This window comes from Struthio camelus, chromosome 16 (genome assembly GCF_040807025.1).
Source record: "Struthio camelus isolate bStrCam1 chromosome 16, bStrCam1.hap1, whole genome shotgun sequence".
In the NCBI taxonomy this organism is placed as follows: domain Eukaryota; kingdom Metazoa; phylum Chordata; class Aves; order Struthioniformes; family Struthionidae; genus Struthio; species Struthio camelus.
The window spans coordinates 18,015,246-18,031,870 of NC_090957.1; the positions used below are offsets into that span (position 1 = coordinate 18,015,246).

The 16,625-nt window shown below is 54.3% G+C and overlaps 2 protein-coding genes across 5 annotated transcripts; both read left to right on the forward strand.

Moving 5' to 3' along the window:
- Positions 1-4,416: 4,416 nt before the first annotated feature.
- On the forward strand, positions 4,417-16,533 carry ALDH3A2 (aldehyde dehydrogenase 3 family member A2). 4 transcript variants are annotated; one of them, XM_068910484.1, is made up of 12 exons: positions 4,417-4,528; positions 5,900-6,094; positions 6,179-6,410; positions 6,495-6,580; positions 6,689-6,897; positions 7,031-7,148; positions 7,302-7,443; positions 7,644-7,810; positions 8,315-8,414; positions 9,305-9,540; positions 10,538-10,658; positions 10,993-12,121. In XM_068910484.1, exons 2-11 carry the CDS (start codon positions 5,930-5,932, stop codon positions 10,616-10,618), a joined length of 1,536 nt encoding a protein of 511 aa, XP_068766585.1. In that variant the 5' UTR covers positions 4,417-4,528; positions 5,900-5,929; the 3' UTR covers positions 10,619-10,658; positions 10,993-12,121. The 4 variants fall into 4 exon arrangements, with proteins under 4 accessions (XP_068766585.1, XP_068766586.1, XP_068766584.1 ...); XM_068910483.1 differs by lacking the exon at positions 4,417-4,528 and having other exon boundaries at positions 5,842-6,094; XM_068910486.1 differs by lacking the exons at positions 4,417-4,528; positions 10,538-10,658 and having other exon boundaries at positions 5,842-6,094.
- Positions 13,303-15,440, forward strand: LOC104142835 (aldehyde dehydrogenase family 3 member A2). Its single transcript, XM_068910525.1, has 6 exons — positions 13,303-13,341; positions 13,488-13,551; positions 13,636-13,721; positions 13,830-14,038; positions 14,171-14,459; positions 15,315-15,440. Exons 1-6 carry the CDS (start codon positions 13,303-13,305, stop codon positions 15,438-15,440), a joined length of 813 nt encoding a protein of 270 aa, XP_068766626.1.
- Positions 16,534-16,625: the final 92 nt, after the last annotated feature.

Here is a 16,625-nt window from a genome sequence, read left to right on the forward strand (position 1 = left end):
CAGAGTTTGTTTCTCTCTGTAACCAAAGACCAACTGCATTAACTTTAAAAAAAAAAAAAAAAAAAAAGGAAAAAGAGAGAGAAGAAAAATCTATACTTGCCTGATTTAAATGGGTTGTTGAATGTTCCCTGGAGACTAAATCTGCTGCTTAGGTCCAACTGCTAAGGTGAGCATCTTGACCGACCTTCAGGGCAGGAGGGGGCAACTTGCTTGAGTTTATTTCTGGTTAAAATTGGGCTCCAGCACAAAGTGTCCTTAAGTTTGTTATCACTTGCTTTAGGAAGACCGTTTACCCTGCTTTGGGGTTTTTTTGTTTTGTTTTTGTTGTTTTAACTTGGATCTGAAAGCAGATACAGCAAATAGGTTCCTGGGAAACAGCTGTACGTTCTTTCAGTGAGGTGCTTATTTGTTTCCTCTAGCAGTGAGGAGCCATCTTGGCTGCCAAAACAGCATCTACACAGCTAATTGACAAAAACTGGCAGTAAATTACAATTTCTGTTTGAGTCTTACAAAAACCTGACTTTGTCCACCTTGTAGCTAATATCATCTCCCCAGTTGAGAGGTGTGCTGCGATAGTTGGTATATGGCAGCTGTTCTCTTAGCTGTACTATTGAAATTTTTTTCAATCTATTATTTAAAAAAAAAAAACAACTATGCTTGTGACTGGCACATAATGATAAAAGAGGACGAGAGAGTGAGCAGGGAATGTTAATGAAATGTCTGAACGTGAGTCTAGGAACAACGCAAAAGCCCTTAATGTGCCAGTCTAGGGGATAGGGTGTTTTTCCCAAAAACTCACTTTTTCTTTTTCCCTCCTTTCTCCGAGGTTCAAGCTCATTCTTCTTCTGCCAGCGAGACTGCAGCTGCACAAACAGGAGGAGGAGAAAAGGGCTATTTTTTGTTTGCTGCTTTCAGGAGGAGGAGACCAATGTTCATGGCTTGTCTTTCTGCATAAACTCATTCTACAAAGGTCCCGAAGCTGGACTCTGTCTTCAGCTCTCTGCACTGAGCAGCAGGTGCTTGTTTCTTCCAAATGCTTTTCAACCTTTTGAAAGATAAAACTTGAAAGGAAAAATTTAATGTACTGCTTTTCTAGTTGAACTCCATAGCATCTATTCAAGAGCACCATGTTCTGTACTTCCATGTTTTCGCTCTCTCCGTAGTACATGATGTCCACCAAGGAATCTGAAACACATTTCAGTGCTGATATTTGCTGTTTTTGTAAGCAGGAAGTTGAATTGTCGCCCCTTCCCCTGATACAGATGATGAAATCTAGTTAACCTGCAGCTAAGATCTTATGTATTACTTTGAGAAGCACTTTTCAGTTGAGAGATGAGAGTTGTTCCTCGGATTTGCTAGGTTCTGCGTTGCTTCTTGCTACTTTCTCGTACAGTAACATCAAGGTGTGACTGTTGTCCCTCTGGGTTCAGTAACTGTTGTTATGCTCCATGGGTGTCACAACGCTGTGCAGTGTGACAGCCCAGCTGCACTGAAAAGGGAAGCTTTCTAGTTCTTCTAGAGCAAGTAAAGCTGGACACTGCCGCTTTCAAAGCCTGTTGATGCTGTCATATTCACTCAGGCTGGCTTGTGACCTGACTTGTGACCTGACTCCTGCTTCCACTGTTGGTTGTGTGTGTGTGGTTTTTTTAAATCCTTGCAACTCTTTTTTCCTGCTCTGAATTCTGCTATCTTTTTTGAATGACCAGGATGTCTCCAAGTCTTTTAAGCAAATCTCCTTTTATCCTGAACTTCCTTGTCCAACCTGAGCAGTAGCCCTGGCTGTGGCTTTAACTGCGAGCTTAGCTCCTCTGTTCTGTAGCTCAGTAAGGCATATCTCAGTGACCCCTTTCCTGAGGGCTGCAAGTCAGTTGGAGACCAGTCAAACTAACTCTTGGCACTGCTGCTTCGGACAAACACCTTTCAATAGCCTTTTGTATGTGGCAGACTCCCCCCTCCTCTTTGGCTGAAAGCAAACTGAATGCCAGTGGTGCTGTTGAGTCTTGTTGCAGTCTTTGTGCCAATCATTTTCATTGTTTCTTTGTGTTGCTTTCACATTTTCCATGGCTCCAGCTATGTCTACAATGCAGCCCACAGATCATGGCTTTGTACCACAGCATCTCGTTCTCACTAATGTGAGATCAGCCACAGCTTTCAAAACAAGTGATGCCATAAATGAACTGAGCTGCATTTATTCACGCAGGATCCTTAAAACCTCCCAGTTGTTAATCTTTTGTACCCACTGTTATGATTGAGTGCCTTTTGGGCTTCTGTAGTTGCCCATCTTGCTGTGCCCTGGTCGGATTGTATGACTTAAGAAAACGCTTAGAGCTCTGGACTAGATAGACGTTGAAGCCGAAATTGAGGATTGTTAGTCAGCCGAGCTAGAAACTTGAAGCTCTGTGAAGCTAGTAAACTGCTTATTGATTAACTGTATTATTCAGTGGACTGATGCAACCAGCTACGGCATGGCTCATCTTCTGAACCTCCTTCCCCAGGCTCTGCTGGGCCCTTTTGGGAGCAGGGCAAGGCATGGCACAAGGGCTTGTTCTCCAAGCCCCGTGCAGGGCAGGAGTCCCTTTGGCCACACTGTCTTGCTAACTGGCTCCAGGAGGGGAGCTAGAGCAATGGGCTGCCAGGAATGCAGGGAGAGCTTCTCAGGAAACATCTCCTGCTAGCCCTGGGGATTAGAGCACCCCCAGCGCTGCTTACCTCCCAGTTCCTCTGGAGTGCAATTACTTTCCCATAAATAGTTCCCTTCTTTATTGTTTCTTAGTGACTGAGTAAAAATAGAAGATGCTGTCAGCTCCTAGGCGTGAGGCGCATGCTGCAGACTGTGCGTTTCGCTGGGTTCAGTCTGGGATATTCTTCCTTCTCGCTCAGGATCCCAGACTCCCCTGAAATCCACGTGTCTTGCCCAGCCAGTCCAAAGAGACTCGACTGATATTTTGCAAGACTTAAAACTCCTCAGCTGATTTCCTGTCCATAATTGGCTAAAAGATGTCCCTGACAAGGACCAAAAAGGACAGTTTTCCCCAGGAGGCCAGTGTGCTGCTGCTTTCTTATTCCTGCCAATACAGGTGAGCGTTTCTCCTAAAGCATGGCACAGAGTAGCCTGCTGGCCACTAAGGTGGACTGGGAGCTGGGACATTTGCCTCCCACGTGTGTGACACCAAGCACAAGGAGCGCTAGCGCATGAAAATCCACAGGCTGAAGGATGAAAATTTTACACCCAGAAGAGCAGACTCTGGAAAACAGTCACTCTGGAAAACAGGTAAAAACAATCCCCCTGTTCCTGCCAAACATCCCTTTGGCTCACTGACTGCAGAGGGTATGTTACATTGCTGTTTCCCGAGGCACGATGCTCTGAAGGTTCAGAAGCGCAGACTTTTGCTCTGACTGCAGTAGCCTTTGCTTCTCATCTACCAATGTCTTTGAGTACAAACCCAGCTCCTTTTCGTGTATCACCATGCAAGGGATCCTTCAGGCCCAGGCTGTTTTGCGTTTACGTACTCCCTCCTGCATGCAAGTGTTGGCAGTTGCTCTCGTCGTCCTTTTCCATAGCGGTCTGTTTACTGCTGAGATTTGTGCAATAGCTTGTGAAACGGTCACGTGCTGGCTCAGCCGCAGCTCGTGAGTTGTTAGCAAAGCCAGCTAACTTCACAAAAGGGGATTGCTGTATTTTGGGGGGCAGGGGTAAGATGAAGGTGGGCAGTGGCAAGGAGAGCAAGTCTGGGCCCCCAAATCTCTGGGGAATGTTTTGAGAGTTGTGGTGCGAGCACCCGGCTGCCGCCCAGCCGGCTCCACGTGGCACGGGGGTGAATGAGCACAGATTTAGTGGGGTTTAGTGGATCTTGAGGTGCGGAGCATTAGCAGTAACTGTATTGCCTCTTTAAGGGTGTTTCGGGAGCCTGCCCTGCCCTGGGAATTGCCGACACAGACGGTAGCGTGTAGCAACCCTGGAGTAATTTTCAAACAACCGCCTTGCATTTCTTAAGAGAACAAGTTGGAGCAGGATTATACTTAACTGGAATGAGCCCAGCCTTTTCTCAGCTCCTTTTCCTGCATTTTTGGCCCGTTTCCCCCACACAAGCGCTGTGTCAAGGTTAATTCGAATGTCCTGGTCAGACCAGCCGTATCGATAATGTTTTGCCTCCTCCAAAAGGCCACCTGCATGTTCAGCGCTGCCGGGCGTCGTTTTCCCTGACCGACGGCTGTCCATCCGTCCATCTGTCCGTCGCTGCCACCCAAGCAGGAAGGTGACCGCGACGCTGTCCTCGCTGCCGGGTGCAGAAACGCTGCGCAGGGCAGAGGCGCCGGTGAGTTGGGCAGCCTTTGCCCCTGCAGGGAGGCGATGGGGGCAAAGAGCTGCCTCTGGCACTTGCCCTTGGATAAGGGCCCCCCGACGGGGACTCTGCCCCAGGCTCGTGTGCAGTGCAGGGCGCCGGGTGCAGCCGGGGCCTAAACCGAGAGCCTGCGCGGGGAGCTGGTGGCGCGGGCGAGAGAGCACGTCCCCCGCGGCGGCCATCAGGTAGGCGCTCCGGCTGTCGGTCCCACGGGGTCTGCCCCGCTCGCGTGCAGCGGTGGGTGGGTGTTTTGGCTGATCCTAGGCCTTTTTTGATCCCTGGTCACATTTCTTGCGCTTTCCTCTCGCTCTCTGGCCTCCCTTTGGGCAGGGACTACGCAATCTCCTCAACTGCGTGGTCTTGACACCCCCAAGATGACAGCTGTCACAGAACAGCGCTGCTATGGCCTCACCCAGCTCTGCAGGGAAGTCCTGCAGCTTCCTCCGGGCTGAGCGCTGCAGCCCCCCCTCCCTTCGGGGCTGCACCCCTGCACTGCACCCTAACTTGGTGCTCCACCCCTGCACTGCAACCCCCCAACAGCTGCACCCCTGCACTGCACCCTAACTTGGTGCTCCGCCCCCGCACTGCAACCCCCCCAAGGAGCTGCACCCCTGCACTGCACCCTAACTTGGTGCTCCACCCCTGCACTGCAACCCCCCAACAGCTGCACCCCTGCACTGCACCCTAACTTGGTGCTCCGCCCCCGCACTGCAACCCCTCCAAGGAGCTGCACCCCTGCACTGCACCCTAATTTGGTGCTCCACCCCTGCACTGCAACCCCCCCAACAGCTGCACCCCTGCACTGCACCCTAACTTGGTGCTCCGCCCCCGCACTGCAACCCCCCCAAGGAGCTGCACCCCTGCACTGCACCCTAACTTGGTGCTCCGCCCCTGCACTGCAACCCCCCCAAGGAGCTGCACCCCTGCACTGCACCCTAACTTGGTGCTCCGCCCCCGCACTGCAACCCCCCCAAGGAGCTGCACCCCTGCACTGCACCCTAACTTGGTGCTCCGCCCCCGCACTGCAACCCCCCCAAGGAGCTGCACCCCTGCACTGCACCCTAACTTGGTGCTCCACCCCTGCACTGCAACCCCCCAAGGAGCTGCACCCCTGCACTGCACCCTAACTTGGTGCTCCGCCCCCGAACTGCAACCCCCCCAAGGAGCTGCACCCCTGCACTGCACCCTAACTTGGTGCTCCACCCCTGCACTGCAACCCCCCAACAGCTGCACCCCTGCACTGCACCCTAACTTGGTGCTCCACCCCTGCACTGCAACCCCCCAACAGCTGCACCCCTGCACTGCACCCTAACTTGGTGCTCCGCCCCTGCACTGCAACCCCCCCCAACAGCTGCACCCCTGCCCCGCCCCCGTGCTCGGTACTGCCCCGCCCCCCACTGCCCCGCCCCGCCCCCCGGCCGCTTCCATTCGGCCCTCGCGGTGGGGGGGGCGGGGCGCGCGGTGTCGTCACGGGAGCGGGGCGGGGCCGTCAGCGGCTGCGCAGGCCGACGCCGCCTGCGGGGCCCTCGCTGTGCGGCGGCGCCCGCTGCCCCCAGGGCCGGCGGCGAGCGGGGCCCCGGGCGGCCATGGAGGGGACGTGGAGGCAGGTGGTGGAGCGGGCGAGAGCCGCCTTCGCGTCGGGCCGGTGCCGCTCGCTGGAGTTCCGGGCGCGGCAGCTGGAGGCCCTGGAGCGGATGGTGCGCGAGAGGGAGGAGGAGATCCTGGCAGCCATCGCGGCGGATCTGCACAAGGTCGGCGGCGGCGAGGGGAAGCCGCGGGCGGGGTGGGAGGTCGGGCCTTGGCCGCGCTCTCTCCCAGACGCTGTGTCGTTGCAGTGCGGGCCCAGCGCGTACGGCCACGAGATCCTGGGCGTGCTGGGGGAGCTGGCCGCGGCCAAGGAGGAGCTGCCGTCGTGGGCAGCCCCGCAGCCGGTGAGGAGGAACCTGCTGACGCTGCGGGACGAGGCCTACGTCTGCCCCCAGCCGCTGGGGGTGGTGCTGGTCATCGGGGCCTGGAACTACCCCTTCGTGCTGGTCGTGCAGCCTCTGATCGGGGCCATCGCGGCAGGTGGGGACGGACCCACGGCGGGCGCTGGGGGCAGGTGGGAGAGGAGCGCGGAGGCTCAGCCGTCGGGCTGGGTTTGTCTCGTAGGCAACGCCGTGGTGGTGAAGCCGTCGGAGATCAGCGAGCACACGGCCCGGCTGCTAGCGGATCTCCTGCCCCAGTACATCGACCCAGTGAGTGCAGCTCGGTGGAGGGCCCGCTGGTTCCCTGCAGCGTCTGGCTCTTCCAGGGGAGCTGCTGCAACTCGGGGCAACCCTGGCGTGCTTCCGTTTGCCCCGCAGGAGTTGTATCCCGTGGTCACTGGAGGAGTAGCTGAGACAACAGAGCTGCTGACCCAGAGATTCGATCACATCCTCTACACCGGCAGCTCCGCGGTGGGCAAAATTGTGATGGCGGCGGCTGCCAAGCACCTGACGCCCGTCACCCTGGAGCTGGGTGGGAAGAGCCCCTGCTACATCGACAAGGACTGTGACCTGGCCGTCGCCTGCAGGTGAGGCCGTCACGGACCCTCCTCGGGTGCTCGGCCATAGGGCAGGAGCTGGGCGGGGGGGGGGAGGGCACCTCTGGGCTTTTGCGGCAGGCCCGCAGTTCTCGCTGAGAGACCTTCTCCCTTGCCGCCCTAGGCGGATAACGTGGGGGAAGTACATGAACTGTGGGCAAACCTGCATTGCCCCCGACTACATCCTCTGCGACCCGTCCATCCAGGACAAGGTGGTGGAGAACATCAAGACGACTCTGCAGGTGAGCGTGAAGTTCCTTGGGCCTTGGCAGCTGCATCCGTTAGCATGGCACTGCGAGTACGCTTTGGCCGTGACTTCACGTAAGTGTCGTCCTGGAGCTGTAGGTGTTTGGAAGGTTCATGACGTCCTTTGCTTGTGCTCTGCCCTTTGGCAGGAGTTCTACGGGGAAGACGTGAAGAAGTCTCCGGATTACGAGAGGATCGTCAACAAGCGTCACTTCAGGAGAGTCCTGGCCCTGCTGGAAGGACAGAAGGTCGCTCACGGGGGCGAGGCTGACGAGGCCTCCTGCTTCATAGGTACCTATGGCTCGTGAAGGAAAAGGGGAGGTGGTGGGTGGCCGAGGGACCTTGTGCTGGCAGCAGGTGCCTTTTGGGGGCTGTGCGTGTCTGTGTTTTGCTTGCTCTGCGTTGAGCCCTGGCAGCGCCCAGGACTTGATCCTGCGCTGGGCCGCGTCTGTCTGTGCTCGCTCAACGTCCTGCTGTTCTGTTTTCCCCAGCACCGACTATCCTCACTGATGTTTCCCCGGAGTCCAAGGTGATGGAGGAGGAAATCTTTGGACCCGTCCTTCCCATTGTGACGGTGAAGAGCGTGGACGAGGCCATTGAGTTCATCAACCGTCGGGAGAAGCCGCTCGCGCTGTACGTCTTCTCCAACAACAAGAAGGTGGGTCTGGGCTCTGCTGCCCAGCTGCAGCAGCTCTGCGTGCTTGGATGCTGGGTGTGGCTGGTCGCGGGCACGGCTCCCCGCTGCGCCCGTGTTGGCCCCTGTTTGTATCTGAATCCAGGTGTTTGGCTCCTGTGGGCCCCGAGTGTTCCCCAAGCTGCCGGAGGCTCCCGGGCCCCCGCTGAAGGGCTCTGGGTTTGCACCATGTTGTGTAACAGAAGGATGAACATGGTTCCTGTTTAGTACCATGTAACCTTTCATGTTTAATTCAGTTACATGTAAAATCTAGCTAAGGAGGAGAGCTCCTGGCTTTCCAGCTTTCCCATCCTTCCTCTGAACTTTACCTCTTGCCTCGAGTTACATTGCAAAGAGAGGGCTTGTCTGAGCTGACAGCAGCTGGAAGTTACTATGGTGGCCCTGTGGCTCGTAGCCTCCCTTCCAGTCCCACTTAGTTACATGGCGTGGACTCTTTAGGCCTTTTTAATGTATTTCTTTTCTTACTAGTTAATCAAAAGAGTAATCTCGGAAACCACTAGTGGAGGAGTTACTGCAAACGATGTCATCATGCACTACTTCCTCTCAACCTTGCCTTTTGGTGGTGTTGGTGAGTTATTAGAGCTCCTTAAACATTTATGACTTGCTGTATGTTGTGACACAGGGTGCAGCAGTGGTTGGTTTGTGTTCCACATGCTCCTGTGCCTGTTACAGCTGAAAGGTCTATACAGCAGACCTCAATAATAACTAGAAAAAATTCTGCAAGTGCATTAGGAGAGAGGCCAAAGGAGGGGAAGTTTTTGGTGTGTGTATTTAGTGCAGTCTGATGTGAAAGGTGCTTTAAAAATGTTAGCTGTGACCAAGGTGATTAGCACTAATTGCGGGAAGAGGGATAGGACTTCAGCTGTGAGGAGAATAGGAAGAGGCTGTGGAACAGCACATAGAAGCTTTGCAAAGAGGATTTGGATGTTAGAGTTCACAAGCTGAATGCAAACCTGCAGTGTTCTGCTGCTGTGAACAGGCGTGTGCTGTGCTGGGACAGAGGAAGAGGGCTCCCTTCCCTTTCCTGAGGACTCCCTGCAAGAGTCCTCAGGAAACCCTTCTTACTCAGCATCAGTCAGATCTCAGAGCCTTGGTGTGGTGGTTTGGAGGAGAGCCAGAGAAGGCTCAGAGGCCTAAGGAACAGCGCCCACAGGGACGCATCGAAATACTGGAGGTTGCTTAGTCAGAAGGGTGTGGAAGAAGAGGGGTGGAGGATGCACGGACATCTTTAAGACTATGAGAAGTTCTGTAGAAGGGAAGGACCCGTTGTCCCCCCTGCAGGAATACAGAAGAGAAGTGCTTTTAAACTGCAGCAAGGAAGATGCAGGGTAGATGACATGCAGTGCAGATGGAAAGCAATTAAAACTTACCTGTGCTTCTGCCTGCCCTGCTGGTGGCCTCAAGCAGCCAAAGGCCAGCCGAGCCCGTGACGTGACCTGTTGGGGTTGTGTGTCTCAGGTAACAGCGGGATGGGTGCCTACCATGGTCGGCACAGCTTTGAGACCTTCTCCCACCGCCGAGCCTGCTTGATCAAGGACTTGAAGATGGAGGGGGCCAACAAACTCCGGTACCCGCCTAGCAGCCAGAAGAAGGTGGACTGGGCCAAGTTCTTCATCCTGAAGCGATTTAACAAGGGCCGAGTGGGACTGGTCATCTTGGCGCTGCTGGGGGTCGTGGCAGCTGTGGTGATAAAGGTGAGCCTTGGCTCTCAGCTTTCTACATGAGTGTGTTCGATCCACTTTATCTTCTGTGACTTCCTTCTTTGCAACTGCAGCTTTTTCCTAAAGCCTAGCTAGCCTATTTTCTCTGTCTTGGCACTTACAAAATTTGGCTCATCAGAAATTTCCAAGGCTTGTTTCTTATTCTTGCAAGCGGTGTCTAGAATACAGATGTCCTCAGAGAAATTTCCTAGGCTGCTATACCATTTGTTGCTCTGCCTTGGGTGACGCCTGTGAGGAACTCCCTGCAGTAGTGGAGGCTGTGACATTTTGGATGGCTTTGCCCGCGGTGATATGAGCCGCTCGACTGCCTTGCGCGGCAGGCTGGAGTTTTGTGCTGCAGGACCCTGTGGAAAGGTCGCTGTGACTTGAAGCCTAGGCCTAGGTCCTGTTCCTTGCCCAGTTGCAGCCCCCATCTGACCTTGGCTATTTCTGTTTCCCCCTCTGTTTCCAGCAGGGGAAGGTGGAAGGGTGGGATGTCCTTTTCCCTCCATAGAAGGCAGAGGCCTGCTGGCTTTGGCTGGACTCAAGGTGCCTCTAGAGATGGAGGAAAAAGATCTAAAACTGCAAGTGTGACTTGCTCTTGGTTCTCTGTGACATAGCAGACGAGGCAGTAGCAGGCACTCCTTACACAGCTCAACTGTGCATCCTTCTTGTGCACCCTGCCCTGGTGATTTAGTAGACCTAAGGGAGCAGCTGCTGAGGAAGCAGGAGATTGCAGGGTGGATCAGGCCTCTCTGCCCTCCCGTCGGTTCTGTGCTGTTAACTGCTGCGAAGGGAAATGCAGGAGCCCAGCGAGTGTGGGGGGAAATAATCCTCCATACCATTCATACTTGAGACCAGGAGGAGGCGTAAGAGCTAACAGTTGGCTCGCCCTGAAGCGCCAGCAGAGAAGCAGGCCCTGTCTTGATGAATGCTGCCTCAGTGAAGGGGGGAAACTCACAACGTCTTGAAATCGTTTGGGTTTTCTCAGAATCACCAGTCTGTGCTGAAGAGAAAAGCCCTCTTGATTTTGCTGGCTGTTCAGAGGCTGGGCTGGCTCAGTATGTATTGAGAAGCAGGTTTCAGAGCACTGCTGTTGCTGTTACAGTGAGGTAGGAGTCTTTCTTTTTCACTGTATGCAGACTTGGTTTGAGACTGGGCAAAGCTTTGTTAGAGCAGTGAATCTGGGGCTTGGAGAAAGTTCCCCCAGGAGTCAGAAAACAATATTTTCCCTGGCATGCCGTGTTTGGAGCTCCCTCAGTGTCTAAGATAACCAGCAGTAAGTGCATGATGAGGGGATAGGGGCAGGCAAGCTGGGCCAGGCAGCACCCTGGGGAAGTCGAAGGGAGCAAAGGGCTTTGCTTCAGGCTGTTCTAGAAAGGGGATTGGTTTCATTTCGGCAAATCCTTCATAGGATGTTGGTGTTGCTGTGTTTTGCTTTCACAGATGGTTTACTACTGAAGAAAGGAGAAGGCGCCATAATCAGCGTGCCATAATCATATCCTGAGCGCTTGCTTGGTGTCTGTTTTCCTAAGTTGAGAAATCATTTTTTTTCTTTAGTAATGGATTATTTCAATGAGCTGTCAAGCACACAGAATAGGCTTAGAAAGGCACTAACCAGGAGTCATGTTTACTAAAAAGCCTTGCTGAAATAGAGGGACCAGTTGGTACAAGCTATCAAAAGGAGGACCGAAGAGCAAGAGGCGCCTGTGCTGCCTGCCACCACCCCGAGCCGTGCAGAGAGCTGCTTCCAGGGATGCATGCTCTGCGTCTTACACCAAACTGTTCAGCTTTCTTCAGTGGCAAACAGGATCTCAGGATTCAGCTGTAATTTGGTCGAGAGTGTTTTCCCTACAGTTACTAGGATGTCCGGCTTCGGTTGTGCTCGTAACAGCCACCCTCTGCTGACTAGTCTGAGGCAGAGTGTGCTCCTAGTGTGCTGGCTAATAGTTTTTATCAATAGTGATGATGATTAATAAACCTAATGAGGTTCCCACCTTGCTTTCTAATCAAGGTGAAGTATCCGTGGATCCCTTAGAGCAAGAATAGCACAGCTGGTTAGAGGATGCAAGCTGACATCCCTCTTTGGGATCCGAGTTTCATGACATGCCTATAAGGATTGTTTGGCTTTTAAAAAATTACAAAGAAGATACTTGCACCACATCTGTCTTGCTAATAAGACTATGCTGTGCTTGCACAAAACAACTTCCAGGCCTGTTTAGAAAACTGGAAATGACAACCCATTCCTGCTCAGATTCCTCCAAGGAAAAACGATTAGAGAAACAGCGTGTATTCCTTGGTGTTTGAGCCTCTGGGTTTGCTGTAATCTTGCACTGGAAATAATGTGGGAACCGTTCTAGCTTGGGAAGAGGATGCTGGAGAAATTTAAGGCTTGATACTAAAAGAAGGAAAAATAAAAAATAGTGTATAAAGGCAATTCTCAACAATATATAGTGGAAAATTATATCTACTGTGCAATAGATGGGATTTTATGTCCTGTGAAAATCTATGTGCTAAGCTTTTATAATAATATATTTTACAAGTACTAAATAAACACTGAGAATTATATAATAAAGCAAGCCTCTTGATTAAGTCACTGCAATCCCCTGGGGAATCCTGCCTGACCTCTGCTGCTCCTGGCTCTGGCTGTGGCTTGGACAAGTGTTGTGTGCGTGTTGCAGGGTGACAGGCTAAGATGATGCGTCCTCTGCCACCAGCGCAGGGGTGCAGACCTGCAGCACAGAGCTCCCCCTGCTTCGGGGGAAAGAGGAGATCAGTCGCTCTTAGGAAGATGCTGTGCTCATGGCAGCTTGGAGGAATCCTCTAATAAATGCCTCCCACCTGCAGTGGCTGCTGGGTTGGAGGTGGTTCTCATCGGGACAGTAGCCCAGGCTCAGTTCCTTGACTGCCAGTGGCTCCTGCAGCGTGTGAAAACTCCACTGGCCACGTGCACTCGGTCTGGGCAGAGCAACACGCTTTCACAACTGCGCGCGGGCCTCTGAGTCACGGCCACAGCTGCAGTGCAGTGATCCCAGGCATGGCTGGTCTTCCTGGGACACACACAACTGTCCTGGTGTCCTTGAGGGTAAACAGTGAGCACTGGTGGGGCTCCAGCGTGCGCTGCAGAGGCCCTCACCAGCCCTGCCAGGTAGGTGCCCCTGGGCTTGAGCAATCCCAAGTGACAAGCAAGCTCTTGCCTCCTGCGCAGAGTTACCAGCCCTGATTCAAGGCTTGCGTGTTCAGGGCACAAGGATGTATCTGGGTAAAGGGTGCGTTGTTTCTAGTGAGAGCCCTGGGCCTGGGCGAGAGCCTCTCGTGGGAGGAGAGATTGCTCCAAGCTGTGTCAGGGGAAGGGCTCGTGTGTGTTTGCACTTGCTCTGTCAGTTGAGGAGATCAGCTGAGAGAGAAGCTGCTCTGAATGTAACTTTCTTTCTTTTTTTTTTTTTTTTTTTTAAAACAAGTCATTTGCTTTATTGGCCAAGATCAGGTCAGTGTCGCACAGCTGTGGAAGAGCACAGGGAAAGGCAGATTTTAGTACCTGCAAGGAAACCTCCTGGTCTCATTTCATAAGGCAGGGTTTACAGGCAGATCTCTTGTCCTGACTGAAAAGTAGAGCACAACTCCCAGGAAGCAGAATAAAACCTCACACTGTTTTGTAACAGCAGTGTCCCATGAACGTGGCCTCACAGGGCAAGATACCCGCAAGCTGGCTCGCGGGAACCCAGCTCTGTTTGCAGCCTGCTGCCCAGAGAAGCCATGGCACTGTCTGTGTTGGCGCTCCTTGGGAGCGTCCCTGTAAGCGGAGGGGAGGGCAGTTTGGTTATTTCAAGCACGCCTCCGAGGTAGGGGAAAGCACCCATGGAGTGAGATTTATCAGCCGTTCCCAGAGATGCTGTGTCGCCATGACAGACGCCTTTGGTTCCTGGGTCTTGCACAGGTAGGATGGGGCCTGGATCTACCCCTTTGTGCTGGTCGTGCAGCCTCTGATCGGGGCCATCGCGGCAGGTGGGGACGGACCCACGGCGGGCGCTGGGGGCAGGTGGGAGAGGAGCGCGGAGGCTCAGCCGTCGGGCTGGGTTTGTCTCGTAGGCAACGCCGTGGTGGTGAAGCCGTCGGAGATCAGCGAGCACACGGCCCGGCTGCTAGCGGATCTCCTGCCCCAGTACATCGACCCAGTGAGTGCAGCTCGGTGGAGGGCCCGCTGGTTCCCTGCAGCGTCTGGCTCTTCCAGGGGAGCTGCTGCAACTCGGGGCAACCCTGGCGTGCTTCCGTTTGCCCCGCAGGAGTTGTATCCCGTGGTCACTGGAGGAGTAGCTGAGACAACAGAGCTGCTGACCCAGAGATTCGATCACATCCTCTACACCGGCAGCTCCGCGGTGGGCAAAATTGTGATGGCGGCGGCTGCCAAGCACCTGACGCCCGTCACCCTGGAGCTGGGTGGGAAGAGCCCCTGCTACATCGACAAGGACTGTGACCTGGCCGTCGCCTGCAGGTGAGGCCGTCACGGACCCTCCTCGGGTGCTCGGCCATGGGGCAGGAGCTGGGCGGGGGGGGGAGGGCACCTCTGGGCTTTTGCGGCAGGCCCGCAGTTCTCGCTGAGAGACCTTCTCCCTTGCCGCCCTAGGCGGATAACATGGGGGAAGTACATGAACTGTGGGCAAACCTGCATTGCCCCCGACTACATCCTTTGCGCTGGGCCGCGTCTGTCTGTGCTCGCTCAACGTCCTGCTGTTCTGTTTTCCCCAGCACCGACTATCCTCACTGATGTTTCCCCGGAGTCCAAGGTGATGGAGGAGGAAATCTTTGGACCCGTCCTTCCCATTGTGACGGTGAAGAGCGTGGACGAGGCCATTGAGTTCATCAACCGTCGGGAGAAGCCGCTCGCGCTGTACGTCTTCTCCAACAACAAGAAGGTGGGTCTGGGCTCTGCTGCCCAGCTGCAGCAGCTCTGCGTGCTTGGATGCTGGGTGTGGCTGGTCGCGGGCACGGCTCCCCGCTGCGCCCGTGTTGGCCCCTGTTTGTATCTGAATCCAGGTGTTTGGCTCCTGTGGGCCCCGAGTGTTCCCCAAGCTGCCGGAGGCTCCCGGGCCCCCGCTGAAGGGCTCTGGGTTTGCACCACTGTGTGTCTCGGCCGTCCTTCCCACGCAGGTGAACGCTGGTACCGTGGCAGTCTCCTGCCCCCATTTCAAGGTCTATTGGGCCAGTTCAGGAATTTAGGTAATGGATTTGTGCTCACACAACAGCCCCAGGATTTTTTCTGGGAGGACTGAGGAATGCCTCAGGGTGTTTCGGTCCTCCTCCTGTAACCCGTCCCTGTGATAAGGAGTCCTTCAGTTTCGCTGCTATTCCAGTCAGCGCAGGGCTTGTGCTTGGAGTAATGTTAAATGGCACTCTAAGTGGACAACGCATAGTATGCTCCCCAAAGCACACTTTGGATCGAGGCCAGATGTTCAGCATTTGTATTTCTGTGCACTCTTTTGAGCCCCTAACCCTCTCCCGCAAACCTTAAGCCAAGTAATGTTTCAAGGCCGTTTTTGCTGCTGGCAGCAGGCTGCCATGTCTGGCAGGTGTCACTAGATGGCATCTGCTGGAGACAGCTGGCGGAGCTCTGCTGAGCTGTGTTGCTGGGAGAGAGCTTCTCTGTAGGCACCTGTAATTCCTCATCCGGTGTCTGATAGGGCAGCGGACCTGCATGCTCCCTGTAAAATGCCACGGTGACATTGGCATGTCCTGACTCTCCCACTGTGCTGTGTCTTGTTTTGGGTTAGCTCATCAAAAGTATGACAGCGGAGACCTCCAGTGGTGGTGTGACAACCAACGCTGTCTTCATGCACAGTGTGATCCCAGGTCTGCCCTTTGGTGGTGTGGGTAAGTCACTGATCCACCAAGTATAGGTGATTTCAGTGTCCCAGAGGCTGTATCTGGTCTGGGTGTATTCATGAGCATTCAGCGATTTTAGGAACTTTTTCATTTGCACTTTCTCATTGAGGTTAGTCTTACCTGTGGGTTCCTTCAGGAAGTGGCCCATCAGTGCTTGGAGCGGTGTCAGTGCCAGCAGCGAGAGGAAAACCCTCTGGCATATCTGCATGTGCAGCTCTGGCTCTCCTGTGCCCAGGGTGTGGGATAAAGCCACCTGGAGACAAGCAGCTGGTTAAATTTCCATGGCCGCTTTGTCCTGCTCCTTAGAGAGGGTCCTGGCACTTCACTGTTGGCCTGGTGGCTGTGGTAGAAATAAGCAGGCTGTGGGGACTAGGCTGAGGTCTTGGGTGTTCGCTGATGGCAGGTCGCCAAAAGTCCTCGTTATGTCCCACTATTTGAAGAACTAGGCCCTATTTCCCCCCTCCCCTTCCCCAGTGTAAACTCATGGCAGGAGGAGGAGGGCTGGTCCTTGGGAGAAGAGCTGATGCCAGCACTAATTTCAGGGATAGATGCACGCAAACAGCCTGAGTTACCAGCAGCTGTTCGCAGCAGTGAGCAAGTCCTCCTTTATTCCTAGCTAGTTGTTAAACCTGCTCTTTGTGTCCCCACCTTTGGGGAAGCTCTTTGGGGAGCTGCTGCTGCTCTCATGTGTGCAAAGCACCGTGAACAAACTTTCCCTGTGTCCTCAGGGCTGTGAGCTCAAGCTTAAGAGATGTAACTGTCACTGTGCGCAAGAGGCTTGGCTAGCTGAGCCCGTGACGTGACCTGTTGGGGTTGTGTGTCTCAGGTAACAGCGGGATGGGTGCCTACCATGGCCGGCACAGCTTTGAGACCTTCTCCCACCGCCGAGCCTGCTTGATCAAGGACTTGAAGATGGAGGGGGCCAACAAACTCCGGTACCCGCCTAGCAGCCAGAAGAAGGTGGACTGGGCCAAGTTCTTCATCCTGAAGCGATTTAACAAGGGCCGAGTGGGACTGGTCATCTTGGCGCTGCTGGGGGTCGTGGCAGCTGTGGTGATAAAGGTGAGCCTTGGCTCTCGGCTTTCTACATGAGTGCATGTTCCCAGCTCCCTCTCCCAGGCTCGGCCAAGTCTCTGCCTCCATTGCCCCCCTCGCTAATGGCCCAAGTTGAGCTCTGCTCCCTCTCTGTGAGACTCGGT

What these genes read in the sequence shown, in the direction of transcription:
- LOC104142835 (XM_068910525.1), top strand. Translation starts at nt 13,303, where the DNA reads ATGGCACTGTCTGTGTTGGCGCTCCTTGGGAGCGTCCCT. An exon ending in GATCGGGGCCATCGCGGCAG is followed by an intron (nt 13,552 to 13,635) that starts GTGGGGACGGAC and finishes TTTGTCTCGTAG; the next exon opens with GCAACGCCGTGGTGGTGAAG. An exon ending in GACCTGGCCGTCGCCTGCAG is followed by an intron (nt 14,039 to 14,170) that starts GTGAGGCCGTCA and finishes TTGCCGCCCTAG; the next exon opens with GCGGATAACATGGGGGAAGT.
- ALDH3A2 (XM_068910484.1), top strand. Translation starts at nt 5,930, where the DNA reads ATGGAGGGGACGTGGAGGCAGGTGGTGGAGCGGGCGAGAGCCGCCTTC. An exon ending in ACATCAAGACGACTCTGCAG is followed by an intron (nt 7,149 to 7,301) that starts GTGAGCGTGAAG and finishes GCCCTTTGGCAG; the next exon opens with GAGTTCTACGGGGAAGACGT. An exon ending in TGGCAGCTGTGGTGATAAAG is followed by an intron (nt 9,541 to 10,537) that starts GTGAGCCTTGGC and finishes GGGTTTTCTCAG; the next exon opens with AATCACCAGTCTGTGCTGAA.